Genomic DNA, 17,362 nt, shown 5'->3' with positions numbered 1-17,362 from the left:
TTTCTTCCACTGGAATTTTCAGTGCTGTCAAATTATTTACTAATCAGTCCTGTTATTTCAAGATGTGGTTAATAATTAACATGAAACCAGATCTTTCTGTGACAGATCTGATGACTTTTAGAAATCCCAGAGAAGTTGAATATACCATCATGGTTCATGAGGATTTGTTGGAAATAACAATATACTCTCAGGTGATCTGTCTCTAGTTTCAATTGCCTGCTAGGTTTAAGATAAGCCAGTAATAGTAATGTCTTGGCTCACAGGAGTCAACTCAGGTATATTAATAATTTCCACTCATATTCAGAGTGACACTGTGCTGTAATTTCAGATCCTAAAGCAGGGTTTGTATACAGTTGCATTAAATTAAAATGCTACACAGTTGCCTTAATTTCCATTGAGAATTGGGACCAAGATCAAGGGCTTTATGTAGGGCAGTGCGTTCTTGCATTTGGATGTAGGCAACTCTCAATTCCATGAGGACACTCAGACAACTTTTTAACCCTTATTCACTTGTTTGATGATGTCTAGGTTAAGATAATTATTATGGTCCCCTAGAAACATTTTCAAGACTGATGGCCTGTTTTTCCTCTGACACATTCTTTCGAAGTGTTAGGTTTGAAATATAGCAAGAGAGACACTTAGAAGTATCTCTAGTCTAGGGGATACCTGTCAAATAGAGGCCTGACAAGACTATTTTATGTTGTTGGGTTTGGGTTTTGTTTTGTTTTCCCTTAGGCCATCATGATGGCTCTCTGGCCACAGTGCTGGGGAGGTTTTGTTGAGAGTGAAGGTTGGCAGTTTGGCTTGAAGACTGCCCAGAGCCAAGGAAAGAGTAGGATTTCTAAGGGAAGTAATTATTTCCTGTTCTGAGATACATTCTGAGACTTCTGTAGTATCTTCGTCGCCAGTTCTGATTTTGGGGGAACTTCACCTGCAACTTATGAGCTATGTGTGTATACACACATATATACATGTTTATACCTATGTAGATAGGTGTAAAAAAATAGGAAAGAATCATTTTGAGAATTTAACAGCTCTTCTATGGATGAAACAGTTAAACATGAGATGTTTACAGAATGATTCACAGGCTGTAACTAATAAGCCATTTAGACTGAAGCAAGCTGCTAAGTCTTTCATTAGCTCAATGCCTGAATCTTCTGAAAAAGTAAATAAATTTGCAGCCCCCATAGTTAAGGGGCAATGCTTAAATCCCAGTGGGAATGGAAATGCATTTAATCTAAAAAGGCAATGTCATTTTTAGTACCTTGTGTTCAAGGGCTGCATTCACAGCTGAGGAAGCTCTTCGAAGCTCTACATTAATTGCAGCTTGCGGTTTCCTGGGATGTTGTGCTCCCAGAGCATTCAAGTCCTTCTCATGCTGTAGACTGGGGATCTCATGGGACCCTGATCTTTGAGTCTTGTTTTCTACCTGATCTTTTTATCAAAGCATCTAATCTGTAACCTTTTACCATTCTTGTTTAGTCTTTATCCTTTCAGAGTGCAGCAGAAGCTATATTTCAATATCTTCTCACCATATTTTAGAGAAATTAGTTTTTGTTTCATGTCTTGATATCCATATGCATTGCTAGCTAGTCTCTATACCACCATTAGACAGAAGAAAGGGTCTTTGGCTATTGCATTAGTGCCTAAAGGGGATCATATATTGAAAGAAGATACTTGTCTGGCAATTTGGTACACATGTTGTGTAATTGCTGATGTCAGTTCAGTGTTCAGCCTTTGACAAAGGCAAAACGTGAAGGATATGCACCTTGAACATCAGGAGAAAAAGCTTCTGACCTACTCCACATGCCTCTCTTTCCCAGAGGGTGGGCTTTGTCAGTGTTCAGTTAGAAAAACAAGTGAGTTTTTTCATGTTTTTCTGCTTAACATGGTTTGGTTATAATAATGTTTGTGACACCTTTATTTGACTGTACTATTGGCCACTGCAGTGTGCAGGTGTGCCTGTGCATACTGGACTATAGGAAATTATGTAGCTGTTCTTCAAAGATTTAGTCAAAGCTAAAATATTCATCTGACTGCACCATCTGTCTTGTGCTGTCTCTCCTCTACACATTCCTCAGGCTCCAGCACTGCTTGCACAAAGAGAGTCGCATTCTGATTGTTGTCTTCTAGGTCTGCAGTGAGCAAGTTCTAAATATTCATAACGTTATGTATACATCATGCTAGGTGGCTGTGTATTATTAGAAATCCTGGGCTTTAAGCACACTGTCATCCATTGTTCAGTAAACACAATTACATTGCCCTATCTTTCATCTCTTCTCTAATGAATCCATGCTAATTGATTAATCAGTGCTGTTGTTTCACTATGATAATCCCATATGAGGAGCAGTAGTAACATAACCATCAATTACTAACATATGTTGCACACTGAGGAAAACATAATGTTATACCCAGCAAACCCCAGATCAGGAGGAACAGAGTGGTGCCTTGGCCAGGCCTCCCGTCCCACAGTGCAGCTCTGTCTGCTGAGGGGAGGGGTGGGCCAGGTAGGCCTGATTGTAGGTAGTATATGGATGCAAATGTGATCTGCTGATGACTGGGACAGGGAACGTCTCAGGCTATCACTGACCAGTTACAAAAAAAGGCATATCTGAGATGTGGGCAATGTGATCAGTTTCATCTGGTGTTGCTTACTGAAATGACTGTCTTCTTGACTCAAATTTGGCTATGATAGTGACTTCTAAAGTGAGACAAAGAGCATTCTTACACTATTACAGCATCTTACTGATGTTACTGTTTAGTTTCCAAATCAACGGGTAGAGATTTCTGATCCTAAGATAAAGCTTCCTGTTTGCTCTCACAGACTGTGACTGGTGCTTAGCAGGCTGATGGATGATAATGATTTGGGTCTCCTTGCTCTTACAGAATCAACGGATCTATAGATTTCTGTTGACCAGCTTAGCTTGCTTAAGGCATCACATTATTTGCTCCATTCGTAGAGGGAATTAGCAGACAAATATAAAACACAATCTTCAGTGAAGTCCCTTTTTTTCAGCTTCAAAAATGTGTATGGTGTTAAAAGGTTGGAAACCATTGTTGTTCCTTCCCACTGTAGTTAGTGAGGGTGGTGGAGAGAAACATAATTTTCATTTGTATGAAAAAGACAACTGAATAAAGGACTTACTGTGAAGAATAAAGATGCAAGGCTAAAGTACATTTGTGCATTCAGCTTTTAGATTACATACTTTCTTTAGAAGCATTTCAGATGATTTTGAGGGCATATCAGTGTAGCAAAAGCAAAAAGCTTTGCTTTGGTGCAGCAATTATCTCTGTGATATTTTTTCTTTTTATTTTCTTCTGTGTTCTGCATTAGTGGCTTGGTTTGTGTCTTGTGCTAAGTGCTCAGAATTAGTCATTTTACGTAGTGTGAATAAAATCCAAATCCTATCCTATTTTTAGTGAAAATGGTTATCTAGCATCATACAGAAGACTGTCTAAATAAGATTTAGAAGTTTCCTAATACTTCCCTTAAGAAATTCTCCTGATGTTCATAGAGTCATAGAATCAACCAGGTTGGAAGAGACCTCCAAGACTATCCAGTCCAACCTATCACCCAGCCTTAGAATCATAGAATCATAGAATCAACCAGGTTGGAAGAGACCTCCAAGATCATCCAGTCCAACCTATCACCCAGCCCTATCCAATCAACTAGACCATGGCCCTAAGTGCCTCATCCAGTCTTTTCTTGAAGACCCCCAGGGACGGTGCCTCCACCACCTCCCTGGGCAGCCCATTCCAATGGGAAATCACTCTCTCTGTGAAGAACTTCCTAATATCCAGCCTATACCTACCCTGGCACAACTTGAGACTGTGTCCCCTTGTTCTGTTGCTGGTTGCCTGGGAGAAGAGACCAACCCCCACCTGGCTACAATGTCCCTTCAGGTAGTTGTAGACAGCAATGAGGTCACCCCTGAGCCTCCTCTTCTCCAGGCTAAACAACCCCAGCTCCCTCAACCTCTCCTCACAGGGTTTGTGTTCCAGGCCCTTCACCAGCCTCATTGCCCTTCTCTGGACACGTTCCAGCACCTCAACATCTGTTTTGAAAGTCCACCCATGGATTTAGCAATAGTCCATAATTAAAACATGGAAAGGTAAATAAAATACTAACAGTACTATGCTAGCAGTATCTCAAGATCTGTCTACATGAATTCTAACACCTAGGCACAAGAGTAGCCATGCTTCAAGTCAGCCAGAATCTTTTTAACTGCTTTTAAGCATGCATGCCTCCAAATTAACCATCTTGCTGAGATGCAGATAATGCCATCTCAGACACACTGATTTCCTCATAATACATTGTAGTGTCTTTGGCTTGCAGTGCAGGCAGACAGCTTTTTATGTCTTCAAAAGATCATGTAGGCATACTCAGAAACAGTAGAATATTAAGTCAGTAACATTTTCTACTTATTTTTGCTCCTGCTTTCTCCTGTTAATACAGTTTTCATCAGAAAAAGCTATACATTTCACTCTTTTTGCAGGTATTGGTAAACTAATTTTTGTGTGATACTAGACAAAGGTTGGTGTTTTCTAACTGTAGAAAACAGAGGTTCATTATGTAGCATTCTGTGTACCCTATAGAATCTCAATGTGTTTTTCACCATGAAAACCCTGTAGAAGCATTTAGTAGTGTATGTGCATTTGAATGCCTACCTGATGAAAGTAGGCAATCAAAAATCAGCATGATAAATGAGGAAGAGAGCCAGTAACCTTATCCTCTGTTTTAAAGGTGTCAATGGTGCTATGGCTGTCTAGTTGCACCATTCTTCCAGTAATTATTCCACTAATGACAGATCCTAAAAGTTGTGACCACTTACATGTTACTTTCCAGCAGTTTTTTGATTGTTGTGTGGTGTGGGTCCTGTGTCATTGTCCTCCACTCTGCACTCCCTTAAACATTCCCTCTTCGAGAATTGGTTCTTGGCCAGTAGAGATGCTGAACCCAAGTATTTATCAATATGATATCAGTGCTTCTAAAAGCTACTGTCTACTGCCTTGGAAAAGATCTTGCTCACATCTCACCCTGGAGATTCTTAATGTTGGGCTAAGTCCAGAGATTCATGTGCAGGAAAACTGCTTTGGAAGTCTTTTAACTGAGGCAGTTTTTTCCATTTTTATTTTCCTCTGAGCCTTTCACAAAGGGAAACACTTAGGTACTCAAGCTGCACCTCTTCCTTCCCTTCATCCCTGCAGAACAACTGCCAAGAAAGATATGAACTCTGGTACTGTTATAACTAGTGCAATTTTTAATTGTGGTTGTTGTTTTTTCTTTCCCTCTCTCTCAGTGTTAAAGAAACTTTCCACCTGAGAACTCTTGGAGAATTTTGTGATCGGAATTGTGTATAAATTCTGATATCCAGGCCTACAACAGTCCTTGCTGCTCTTAAAAATAAAGAACTTGCTGTTGATGTAGGACTTTAAGAAATAGAGCATGCTCCTCAGCTATATTTTTGAGTAGTTAAGACTGGAAACAAATTAGGAGTAGGTAGAGCAGAAAAGGTTAAGTGAAATGCTTTGAATGTTGATGTTGGCAAGGTGTCTTTTACATGTAGAGGCTGAACGTTTCCAGAAAAGCTCAGTGGGAGTTGAAGAGGTAAGAAACTGTCTGGTATAGAACATGTCCCTGCAGAACTGAAGTTGGTTCCTGTTGACACTGTGCTCCCTGGGAGTGGTGTTTGATACTAACAGCATCTTGCCTATGTAGAAGACGAGGACTTAAAGGTACCTTCTGACTTTGGACCAGTGGTAGTTAGACGAGTAGAAGACATTGCCTCCCATGCTTAACCCCATGAGGTACTCTGTCTCCCTTGTCTTCCCAGTGTGAGAGAGCCCTGTTTCCCACTAAAAAATTTGCCCTCACACTCTTTTCACAGAAGTTGTTGATCACTGAGCTAAGGCATAAATGATACTTCTGAAAATCTGTTTGTGTGCATAAGAGATTCCTGTTCCACTTCCACAGTGGTACTAAGTCCTTCTCCTGAAATGCACATGCTGCACAGCTCCTAACTCAAAGCTGCCCAGAGTAATTGGACCTGCAAGGGAAGGAGGTTTGAGCCAGCTTTATCTTTGAATTGACCAGCACAGTGTATATAGTCTGCTAATATCATTCAGCTGTGATGATAACCCTTAGCAGAGAGCTGTTAGCAAACAATTTAAGGGAATAATTTCTTACTCCAGACTGATTCCCAGGAGACAGTCTATTTATGCCCTTGGTTTAAAATATCTTTTTCAAGTGCCAAGACCACAGCTCATTACAGTATTCGAGAAATCCACTGGTAGTTGAGAAAGGGGAAATGTGCCTGTTGTAGTTCCTGAACATGTCATGTAATTGCTAGAAGCTGTACTATATTATGGCTTTTCTTTGTGCTGTGCTAATTGATGAATCCACTTGCATATTATTAAAAATATCTGAAGATGTACAGCTATTCTTTATTGGAAGATATCTTTTACCAGTCCAGTAGAATACATTTCAATTGATAGCATTGAAAGGAGCTGTATTGTTCTTATTTTCATATTTGTTTCCTGCCTGGAAATCCTCTTTAATAAGCGATTAATTGCATTTGTAGATATGAGGTAGAACTGATGCACAACTGCATCAATTATCCATTTCAAATGAATTTCATTCTGAACAGTTGAGAGGATGACGTAGTTCAATCAGAAATGAAATGGAAGTATTGCAAGTTGTTTAAAAATACTTATCACAATTTATGGAGGCAGAGATTTGTTTAATCAAGTGGAAAAATAAGAAAACTGCAGTTTAAAAAATTATCTTTTTTTCCTTCCATTTAGCCACATTTTATTAGTTTGGTTTCTCTCCTGGATATATTGATCTTAGTTACACTGTGGGGGATGTTAGATGCTTAGGAGTTTTTTTATTGAGATAGATAACTTATGGTCATAAAAGTACTTAAGTATGACAGCTTGCATGTCTGTTGATCAATGTCTTCTCGTGCAGACAAGCCCTGTAGTATTTAAGAACATACCATGCAACTTGCTCAGTTTTCTATTACTGTGTGGTTTTGAAAGGATGTTTGGTGTTTCCCTGCAGTTATTTAGAAGGGGAAAAGGAAAGATGTTAAAATATCAAAATTAATCTAGAAATTTTTTTTTGAGGTAAGCATGCTTTGGCAGTATGAGGCCATTCTTGACCGTACTTCAGAAAGTAGTTTTCAGTGTTCATAAATCTGTGTGGGCAGGAAGATGGTCTGGTGTTAGCTTGGCAATGAAAGATTAGCTAAGCAGATGAAATGCAGCTATTGACACAAATTTTGTTTTGATGTCTATGAAAATGACTTTTGAGTTCTGTGTAACTCATTGGAAGTTAGTATTGTACCATGCATAATGTTTAACTTGTTCAAAGCAAAGGTGCTTTAATAGATTGCTGCTGATAACTTGTTTCCTGTTTCACTTGTCAGAGTGCTACCTGGCCTTGAGGTGGCCTGACTCCAGACTCTGTAAATGATAAAGGTGAAATAACTGGGGTTTATTTAATGTAGGGAGTTTGGACAACAGTTTCAGTTAGGTCCATTGTGAGTTTAAGGGCAAATGGAAGAATCTAGATACTGATTTTAAGTCTAAACCATTTTTTAAACTTGTGTTTTGTGTCATTCTCCCTTCTGAGGGTGACAATGAAGAGCACTGGTTGTCATCTTCAAGCAAAGTTTCTTAGCCAATTCAGAAATGCAGATCTATGCACGCAGCTTAGGATTTTTTCCCAACAGACTGAAGTGACCCTTGGAAGAAGCCTTTCTGAGTCACAGTCATGTACAATTTGTCAGGGTTGCAAGCAGCACTGTTTGTAACTGCTGGATGTTACACCGAGATAGGTGTAACTTTGGCTCTAATAGGGTTATCTTAACCTCACCTGTGCATGGGTTTGTTATTACTGAACACAAAGGGACCTTTGTGTGTGTTCCTTGAGCTATATGATCTTGAGGATCATCTTCTGTTTACAATGGCAGCTGTTGCATTTGATACTCTAACTATAAGTAGACACTTTTACTTTGTTTATGTGGACAAGTTGGTTTGAGAATATTTATGAGAGAGCTGATTTTAAAAGCTAAAAATAGTGCTATGACTTTTAAAACCCATTCTGGCTGTCAGAAATGCTCACAGGATCCTCAAAGTGTTGCTAAAAATGTTCACTTTTTAAATATGTTAATTAAAATTGTCTGTTTTGAGAGCAGTAGATGAGACATTTCCTGCATTTGTGAACTGTGCATTCTTTTCACCCCCCAGGTTTCCTTGCATCTGTCTGTTTGTTATGTTGGTAGGATCTGAACTCCTACTGAACCTTCTTGGAAGAAGGTTTACTGTTGGCCAAGCAGGGAGAGGGAACTCTACAGCCTGCATGGTGACCTTCTGCTTTGGGGTTGAATGCCTTTCCTTTGTTATAAAAAGCTGGTGCCCTCGGGGAACAGAATACTCTAAACTGGAGCTTCAGATACACATTTTCACTTTTAACTTCAGCATTAAAAGAAAGTTTTGGATAAAGATATTTTCCTTTGGGAATATTGGACTACTTCAGTCCTACTTTGAGTAGATACCACGTTTATTTCTTCTATTTATAGATCTTATTTATTTCCTTCAAGTTTATTGTAAGTGTTTGAATACCATTTTACATTCCAAGTGTACCCCACACTCAGGATTTATGCAGACTTCCTAGTCTCTAAATTGATCTAGTTCTGAGGGTTGTCTCACCTGGATATTGCTTTTTCCTGAGTAGGCAGACACACGTTTTGCTAAACAGCGAAAAATCCGGACGTGATATCTTTGCAGTTTTATACTGTCTGCAAACTTCTTGTTATAAGAATAGTATTCTGAGCCTACTATGGAGAACTGAGGTGATTTAGGGCCCTTTTATGATCCCTGTTGACCTGTAGATATTTAGGAATCTTTCTTACTGGCTTAGTTCATAGAATCATAGAATCAACCAGGTTGGAAGAGACTTCCAAGATCATCCAGTCCAACCTAGCACCCAGCCCTATCCAATCAACTAGACCATGGCACTAAGTGCCTCATCAGGTATTCTCTTGAACACCTCCAGGGACGGTGACTCCACCACCTCCCTGGGCAGCCCATTCCAATGCCAATCACTCTCTCTGGGAAGAACTTCCTCCTAACATTCAGCCTAGACCTCCCCTGGCACAACTTGAGACTGTGTCCCCTTGTTCCATTGCTCGTTGCCTGCGAGAAGAGACCAACCCCCACCTGGCTGTAACCTCCCTTCAGGTAGTTGTAGACAGCAATGAGATCCCCCCTGAGCCTCCTCTTCTCCAAGCTAAACAACCCCAGCTCCCTCAGCCTCTCCTCAGAGGGTTTGTGTTCCAGGCCTTTCACCAGCTTTGTCGCCCTTCTCTGGACGCATTCCAGCACCTCAACTCCTTTCATTTGAAGTAAAATCAGTTGTTTCAATAATTTTCAGTCAGTTTTGTCTTTCTCTTTTTCTAGCTTGAAATGGATACTTTCAGGTCTCTATCCAAGAAGTGTAATTGTTGGTTTGGGGTTTGTTGGTTTGAGGTTTTGTTGGGTTTTTGTTTGTTTGTGTCAGATTTTGGGTTTGTGGATTGTTGTTTTGGGCTTTGTTTGTTTGTTTTCCTTTTTTGTTTGGTTTGTTGTGTTAACAAAATGAGCATTTTCCAAAATTAAGAGGAAAATTGAGTATTTGTTGTACTTCCTAACATCAGTGTTTACTGTTTGGGATAATATACATCTATGCTGACTGTTGAGTTGAGAAAGCTGTGCATATTCTTAGAGTAGAAAATGTTGCTGCTGTGAGCTCTTGTACTCTTTCTGCTATTAGATGTACAAGTTTATCTAATTTGAGAGCTGTTGCATACTGAATAGGAGACTTTTTCAAGCATTCAGGTTACAGTTGTTTGCAGAGGGCTATTTAATAGGATCCTTCTCATCTACTTCAATCCTGATTTGATGGTACATGCTTTTTGCAGCACTAAAAAAAAAGCCTAATTCAAATTATTCATCTGGAAATAAATTTTCAAATGTCCATTGTTCTTAGATATCTGTGGGTTGTATTTTTTTACTTCTGTTTTTGCCACACAGTTTCACACACACAGAGTATTTTCACACAGTATCACCAAGGTTGGAAGAGACCTCATAGATCATCAAGTCCAACCCTTTACCACAGAGCTCAAGGCTAGACCATGGCACCAAGTGCCACGTCCAATCTTGCCTTGAACAGCTCCAGGGACAGCAACTCCACCACCTCCCCGGGCAGCCCATTCCAGTGTCCAATGACTCTCTCAGTGAAGAACTTTCTTCTCACCTGGAGCCTAAATCTCCCCTGGCGCAGCCTGAGGCTGTGTCCTCTCTATTTCCTGAGTGAAAACTGCAGTTGGCACTGTCAATGTGATTCTATTGCACTATCAGCTGAATTTGAGTCAGGTTTTGGGTGTCAGTGTCATTAATTCTGCTACTACTGGAAAAATACAAAAAGACTGAGAATTTCGGTGTGCATGGGATCATTGTCTTCTGATAATGTCTTGTGCATTATTAGTTTGCTATCATTCTGCTAGTTGGGCAGGAGATAATCTGTTTACATTTACTGTGATTCCAGTGAAATGCTGAAGTATGAAAGGGACTTGTCTGTCTGTAGGGATTGTTACATGACTGGAGCTCTGATGGAGCTCTTGGGGAGCTCAGTTGTGGTTTCAGTGTTATGGTTCATATTTCCTTTATCTCTTAAGCCTTTAAACGTATCTGGCTTTGTGTTTACTGACTTGCACTTGTGATAGCCTGTCACATGTGTGAGTGCTGTGTGCCTTTAAATCAAAACAGACAGTGGTGTACAGGATGGGGTCTGTGACACTGAACTTCTCTCTCTGGCATTTCTGAACTCCCTCAGCACACTTCTCTCCAGCTGAGGAGAGGATAACTTTTCTTTATGAGCTTTTACCCTTAAATTACAACATGCAGTAACAAAGCAAAACAAAACAAAAAAGCTAGATCAGTTAGAGGCTCCAGACCTCATCCTATAATTCCTCACAGAATTGTGTCTTGTGGAATGATGAAAATGTGGAAATGTGAGACTGTCAGACACCTCATAAGGCTGGACCATTTTTTTTTTTTCTGGCATGTGAATGCCCTGAAACATTTGTGATGTTTTCAGACATCTCTTCTTGAAGACCTCTATTGTAGGTCTGTTGTGGAGGGCAGGAAAATTAATGTGGCCGAGGCAGGAATTTTTATACAAAATTAGAGTTATTTTATTTTCCCAAAACTATATATACAAAGATTAATTTAATTTAATTAGCAGATTCAGTTGCTTGAGAATATCTACAGGAATGCCATGGATAATCTGACTATTTTAGAAGTCAGAAGTTGGAAAAGGCTTTAGCTATTAATTAATAGCGTTTTCTTACTAATAAAGTTGAGCCAAAATAACTCACGATCAGGCTGACTTCTTCCTGCGGTCTGTCTCTCTCGTTCCCTTTCAGCAGCTGCAGGTGGACCATTAAGGGTCGTTAGGCTTACAAAAGGGTGTCAGTAGGTGAAGCAGTCTTTGAAGATCTCTCTGCATCCAGGCCAGGCGAGAGTGGGGGGGGAAGGACTCTCAGGCAAGCACGAAGGTTCAGGCAGTAATGAACTCCAAGGCGGGAACCCCCAAAGGCGGGAAGCCCCCAATATTTACACCCTCTCTAGACAAAGGGCAGAGCTACCACACCTTAGGTGCGAAAGGCACAGCCAATCCCAGCCCGATCCCAGCGCGGGCACTGCATGGGGCACTCCTCGTGCGGGCAGGACCCCTTTGCTCACCCCCTTCACACCTGTGGGGCAGGCGAGGGGAGGGGAACCAGGCGGCTTTCCCCCTCCCATTCAAGCCACGTCAGGAGAGGAATTTAGGGGTACACAGGACTCCAGGGCAAGGTCTGATACCATTTGTATTTAGAGTAACTCTGTTACCAGCTTCAACATGTGTTTGCTGCTTTGGTCTTTAGCAGAAAATCAAGCTCTTGGTAAGAACCTGTGATGGTTTGGGCTCTTACCCGCCCCCCCCCACTTTTAGGTACCCAGCTAACTCAGACGGACCCTGGGAATATAGATGAAGCAATTTATTTACAGCTAGCAGAATTTACAAGCAGCTATTTACAATATATACAGTTATATACAATTATATACAGAAATATACAAAGGATAAACATTACAAAAGCACAACTCCCCCCCCCCCAGAAACCTGAGTCCCCAGGAGGGGCTCTCAAACCACCCCAACACCTCCCCCGGCCCCTCTCAACCTTACCCCAGTTCTCAGGAAGAAGAGAGGTGCGGCCAAGAGGTTAGGGAGCAAGGTTAGTGGGAGCAATGTTAATGAGATGTGTCTAGGTCTGAAGGCAAAGGCAGAAGAGAAAGACAAAATGGAGAAAGTTTACTACTTCTTCCCAGAGTTCTCAGCGTAACTGTGAGAGAAGGAGACACCATGTTTTCATTCCACTGCCTGTTATCAAGTTCTTTTACCAAAACATTCCAGCTTGCTTCTAACTAGCACAGAACCTTTTTGCTTGACTGTAACTGTGCCCTTATCAATGCTGTTCTGTGCACTAAACAAGTCTGAGGTTGGCCTTGGTGACCAAAAATGGTTCCTTATGATTTAAAACCTGTGAATTGGTCAACAGAAACATAAGCCTTTGTTCTGAACATCCCAATCTGTCATTACTGTGAAATGTGTTTCCCAACAAGTGGAGATAGAGGATGAATATGGAGGTGACTTCACTAGAGCAAGAGCAGTAACCAAACCCTGAGAAATAGAGAAATAACATCGCTTATGCAGACTGGTGTAGACTGCAAGGGAAGCTTTAAATAACAAACTAGTTTCAAGGCCTGAGTAACAAGTTCTCTCCTGCACTGAACAGCACTGTGCTGCAGGCAATGTCAAGAAGAAAATAGCCTAGTTAATTCACAACCCAAAACCTGCTCGTGGTTTGGCTCTTTTAAACTTTCCTAGAGGAAGATTTGTTGTAGCACCAGTGTTTTCAGTAATTATCTAAAGGAGGTTAGCTTTGTTTGGAGCTTTAATGCCAAGAGATTTGTCTGCAGCTGGCATCCATTGCTACTGAGGTGCGTTCTTTTTTTCAGGATGAAGTCAACCTGTGAAGGCTTTGTGTCAGATTTCTTTTGCTAATGGTTGAGGTTGAGTTCCTGATTTATGAAGGTAGTATGGAATATGCTTTATATAACAGGAATTGCTCCTTTAATATGTAATTCTACTGCAGAAAGTGGTTGGAAGAAATGGCACGTAGTCAGTGCAGGTCTTTAAAAATAGTTCTTCCATTAGTGGCAGAAGTTTGCTTTCAGTAAGCTATATTGGTCTTGCAGTGGAAGCCAAATCTGTTGGCTTGTGTTCTGATTAACACACAAAGAGAAATTACTACCAAGAGTGTAGGTTCAAAAGCAGTGTGTGAACCAAAGTGGGATCCAGCTTGATTTATATTCCAAGGGTTTGCTTCCAAGGCTGGTCATGATTCTTTTTCAAAACACAAAGCAACCTACTCTCACCCTCAACTGTCTTGATAGTAATAAACTTAAAATAAGATCTACAAATCTTTGAGGAACTGAATCCCCCAGACCTTTAAAGCAATCTTTCTGAGTAGAACCATCTTTTGAGAGAAGTTGGGAGTCTTAATATGGAGTGTAGAGCTTTTATGGAAAATTAAATTACTTATCTAGTTGGCTTTGTTGTTTGGCCTTAATTTATAACATTGCTACCTTTTGCCTTGAAACAACTTGATATGGCAAGTATAGACATTGGAAAACTATACCACTGTGACAACAACAAAAAAATAATGATTAACTTAAGGCTTTATCCAGTTAAGATCAAGCACCGAATTGAATTCTCTTAGTGCGTTGACAGCTGAAGATTTATGTTTTCCAGCTACGTTCCTGTTGCAGTTGGCAGAAGTGACCTCTCCAAAGAAGGTCTTTGTTACAGATTTTGCTCTGTTTACATTATTGCTGTGTGGGTTGCAATGAAGTATAGCACATTAAAGCTAATACATCACCTGCTGACAGTGGTCTTATCTCATTGGTACCTCTTTCCCTCTCCCAGTATGAAAAAAATGCAAACATTAGGAGCTTAAGGGTCACAAAAAGAATGTTACATATTATCATTTACAAAAGCTTTAGCATTAATGTCGGGTCCCTGTGTGCACTGTGGTTTTGGGTCTGGCCAAATGGTTATGTAATTTCTTTTTCTGTGAAATTACTACAAAACCATGTTTTTACCAGATAGATGTTACTAAGAGATAGAAAGAGCAGGAAGAGAAGAAAATGAATGGGGGAAAAAAAAAGGCAGCTATTGTATTTATCTAAGATCTGTGGAATTTATAATGAGAAAGGTGATGGCTCAAGGATGGGAAACAGTGACATTCAGGTTAGGTAGGCAGAACCAGGCGCTACTCCAATGGAAGGTCCTGCTTGACCGATTTGATCTCTCTTTATGACCAAGTGACCCAACTGGTGGATGTAGGGACGGCTGTGGATGTAATCTACCTGGACTTCAGCAAGGCCTTTGACACCCATCTAGCACAGCAAACTCCTAGCCAAGCTGACAGCCCTTGGCTTGGACAGGGGCACTCTGTGCTGGGTTAGAAACTGGCTGGATGGCTGGGGCCAGAGTGGTAGTGAATGGTGCCACATCCAGTTGGTGGCCAGTCACCAGTGGTGTGCCCCAGGATCAGTTCTGGGCCTTGTCCTGTTTAATATCTTCACTGATGATCTGAATGAGGGGATTGAGTCCAGCATCAGTAAGTTTGCAGATGACACCAAATTGGGAGCATGTGACTATCTGTTATAGGGCAGGAAGGCTCTGCAGAAGGACCTGGACAGGCTGGATAGATGGGCACAGTCCAACACCATGAGTTTTAACAAGGCCAAGTACAGGGTTCTGTGCTTTGGCCATAACAACCCCATGCAGTGCTACAGGCTGGGGACAGAGTGGCTGGAGAGCAGGCAGACAGAGAGAGACCTGGGGGTACTGGTTGACAGATGACTGAAGATGAGCCAACAGTGTGCCCAGGTGGCCAAGAAGGCCAACAGTTGGTCTCCTCTCCCAGGCACCCAGTGATGGAACAAGAGGACACAGTCTCAAACTGCACCAGGGCAGGTTTAGGCTGGGCATTAGGAAGAAATTTATCATGGAAAGAGTGATTGCCCTGGAGTGGGCTGCCTGGGGAGGTGGTGGAGTCACTATCCCTGGAGGTGTTTAAAAGGAGGCTGGATGGGGCACTTAATCCCATGGTTTAGTTAATTAGAAGGGTTAGGTAATAGGATGGACTCAATGATCCTAGAGGTCTTTTCCAATCTGGTTAGCTCTGTGATTCTGTGAGTGTGGTTGAGGAGCAGAACAGGATGCCCTCCTATTTCTTCAGATGCTGTATCATGTAGGTCTTTTAGTTTTCATTGACAGTGAGATGATGCCACTTCTGACTTGTTTTCTCTTCCAAATACTGACTCAACAATTTAAATATACAGGCATTTTTCTGTATGCATAAATATGTGCATAGTTTCAAAGAGTGCTTTGAAATCTCTCAACAGGGTGCTTGCCAGGTATCCTTTCAGGATGGGGACATGAACCTCACTGGACCCACAGAACTCTTGCCTCAGAGGTCCCGGCTCCCTGTCAGGTAGGAACATTTGTTCAGTGCTGACTCAAGTGTGGTCTATCAACATGCAAGCCAAGACTGACTTCTCATTCCAGGTGTACCTGTGAATCTGCAGTGTGCTGATCATCATCACTATCTCTTACTCCTTGTTCCTTTCTCACCCTAACCATGCACTTGACTCACGTAATGAAGCACCTATTTGTGCATGGCAACTTCTTGCCCTTGTTGATGAATAAATAATTTTGTTATCATTGCAGGCAGAAATATGCTACTATTTGTATACTCTATTTTTGTTTTCTACGGAGTCCTACAAGTATTTAATGTCTTAAGGAAGAGGATATTCTTAGGTAGTATATTGTATCTCAGTAAATAACCAGTCACCTGAACCATGTAACCCTAATCTTCTGCAATTAAAATGTCACATTTGTTTTTGAATGGTAAGGTTGTTACTTTGCTGTAACCTATAGTACATTTTATATCTGTGTTTATACACTGTGAAAACTAAAGCAAATATTTGCAGTATTTCCCTGTGCATTGCCTCAGTAGGGTAGTTAGATGGAATGCATCACTTTGCTCACTTCATTTATATCAACCTACAGATAGTCAATAATATTATAACTGAAGGTGGTAGTGGTCACATTGATTATTTAGGAAATAACTTACTTTGACCAGTGTAAATTTGACCAGTCTAAATATTGAGTGAAGCTTAGGTAAATATATAATCTGAATTGGAAGCCAGTACAGTGAAATTTGAGACCTGCATAGCTGAAACAAGAATAAACTAGGTGCCCTGCACGTGTTCAAGGCTAGGTTGGATGAGGCCTTGAGCAGCCTGTTCTAGTGAGAGGTGTCCCTGTGTATGTCGAGGGGTTAGAAGTAGGTGGTCTTTGAAGTGCCTTTCAACCTAAAACATTTTATCATTCTTGAGAGATTTAATGACAGGCATTGGAATTTATTGTTCCCAAAATCATAGGGAAAACTGTAAATGGCTGAAGTAAGTGGGGGAAAAAAAGTTTTGGATGATTACATTTATTGTACCAATTTTAAGAAGCCAGAATGCAATATAGTGGCAAAGAGTAAGTCAGTCAGATATTTTATGGTAGTAGTAGTAGAGGATTTAGACAAATTTAGAGAAAAACATTTTTGTGCTATTCTTCTCCCGTCTCACCATAAGCTTCTATTTCCATTTTAACTGGTGTTTGAGCTTGTGCTGTTTGCCTTCTGGAGTGGATAAAGGAATTCAGTCCTTTGTTCAGTGTATTATGTTTGTTGCAGATCTGTAGTGGTATCGTAGCACATTGTATAATGAAATTAAGAATATTATATAGCAAACCTCTACATGACAGCTAAATGTCAAAATTCAATTTGTTTCAATTTTGATGCTAGCAAATAATCATTTGCTGTAATTCTGCAGGTTACAGTTGTTTGTCAAAACAGTATAAAACAAAACCTATGAAACAAACAGTATCTGCATGCCTTAAGCTTGAAGCATTTATCCTTCGAAACACATGAGAAAAAACAAGGGATAATAATCTCACTTTACCTGAGAAAAAACAAGGGATAATAATGACACTTTACCTACATGAGGTCCAGCAAACACTCGCAAAATTATATCCCCAGATTGTGTGGGCAACTTCATGCTTCATTCTCCTATGTGTGTTCTCCTTTCCTCATGGAGGCCTTCTTATCACCTACTTTGTATGCCATTTTGTAGTTTCTTCTCCTGCTTGCTG

The 17,362-nt window shown here is 40.6% G+C and overlaps 1 protein-coding gene across 4 annotated transcripts in view; it reads left to right on the top strand.

The window, feature by feature from the left end:
* The window catches only part of PARD3B (par-3 family cell polarity regulator beta), a 474,018-nt gene that overhangs the window by 185,796 nt on the left and 270,860 nt on the right, over positions 1-17,362 (top strand). For all 4 annotated transcript variants that reach the window (XM_064161234.1, XM_064161224.1, XM_064161216.1 and 1 more), the window contains exon 5: positions 15,562-15,650. In XM_064161234.1, the coding sequence (XP_064017304.1) occupies positions 15,562-15,650 (89 nt within the window). The remainder of the gene's footprint in view (positions 1-15,561; positions 15,651-17,362) is intronic.

Source organism: Pogoniulus pusillus, chromosome 2 (genome assembly GCF_015220805.1).
Source record: "Pogoniulus pusillus isolate bPogPus1 chromosome 2, bPogPus1.pri, whole genome shotgun sequence".
In the NCBI taxonomy this organism is placed as follows: domain Eukaryota; kingdom Metazoa; phylum Chordata; class Aves; order Piciformes; family Lybiidae; genus Pogoniulus; species Pogoniulus pusillus.
Note: the sequence above shows the minus strand (reverse complement) of the source record. Positions and strands in the feature narration are given on the sequence as shown.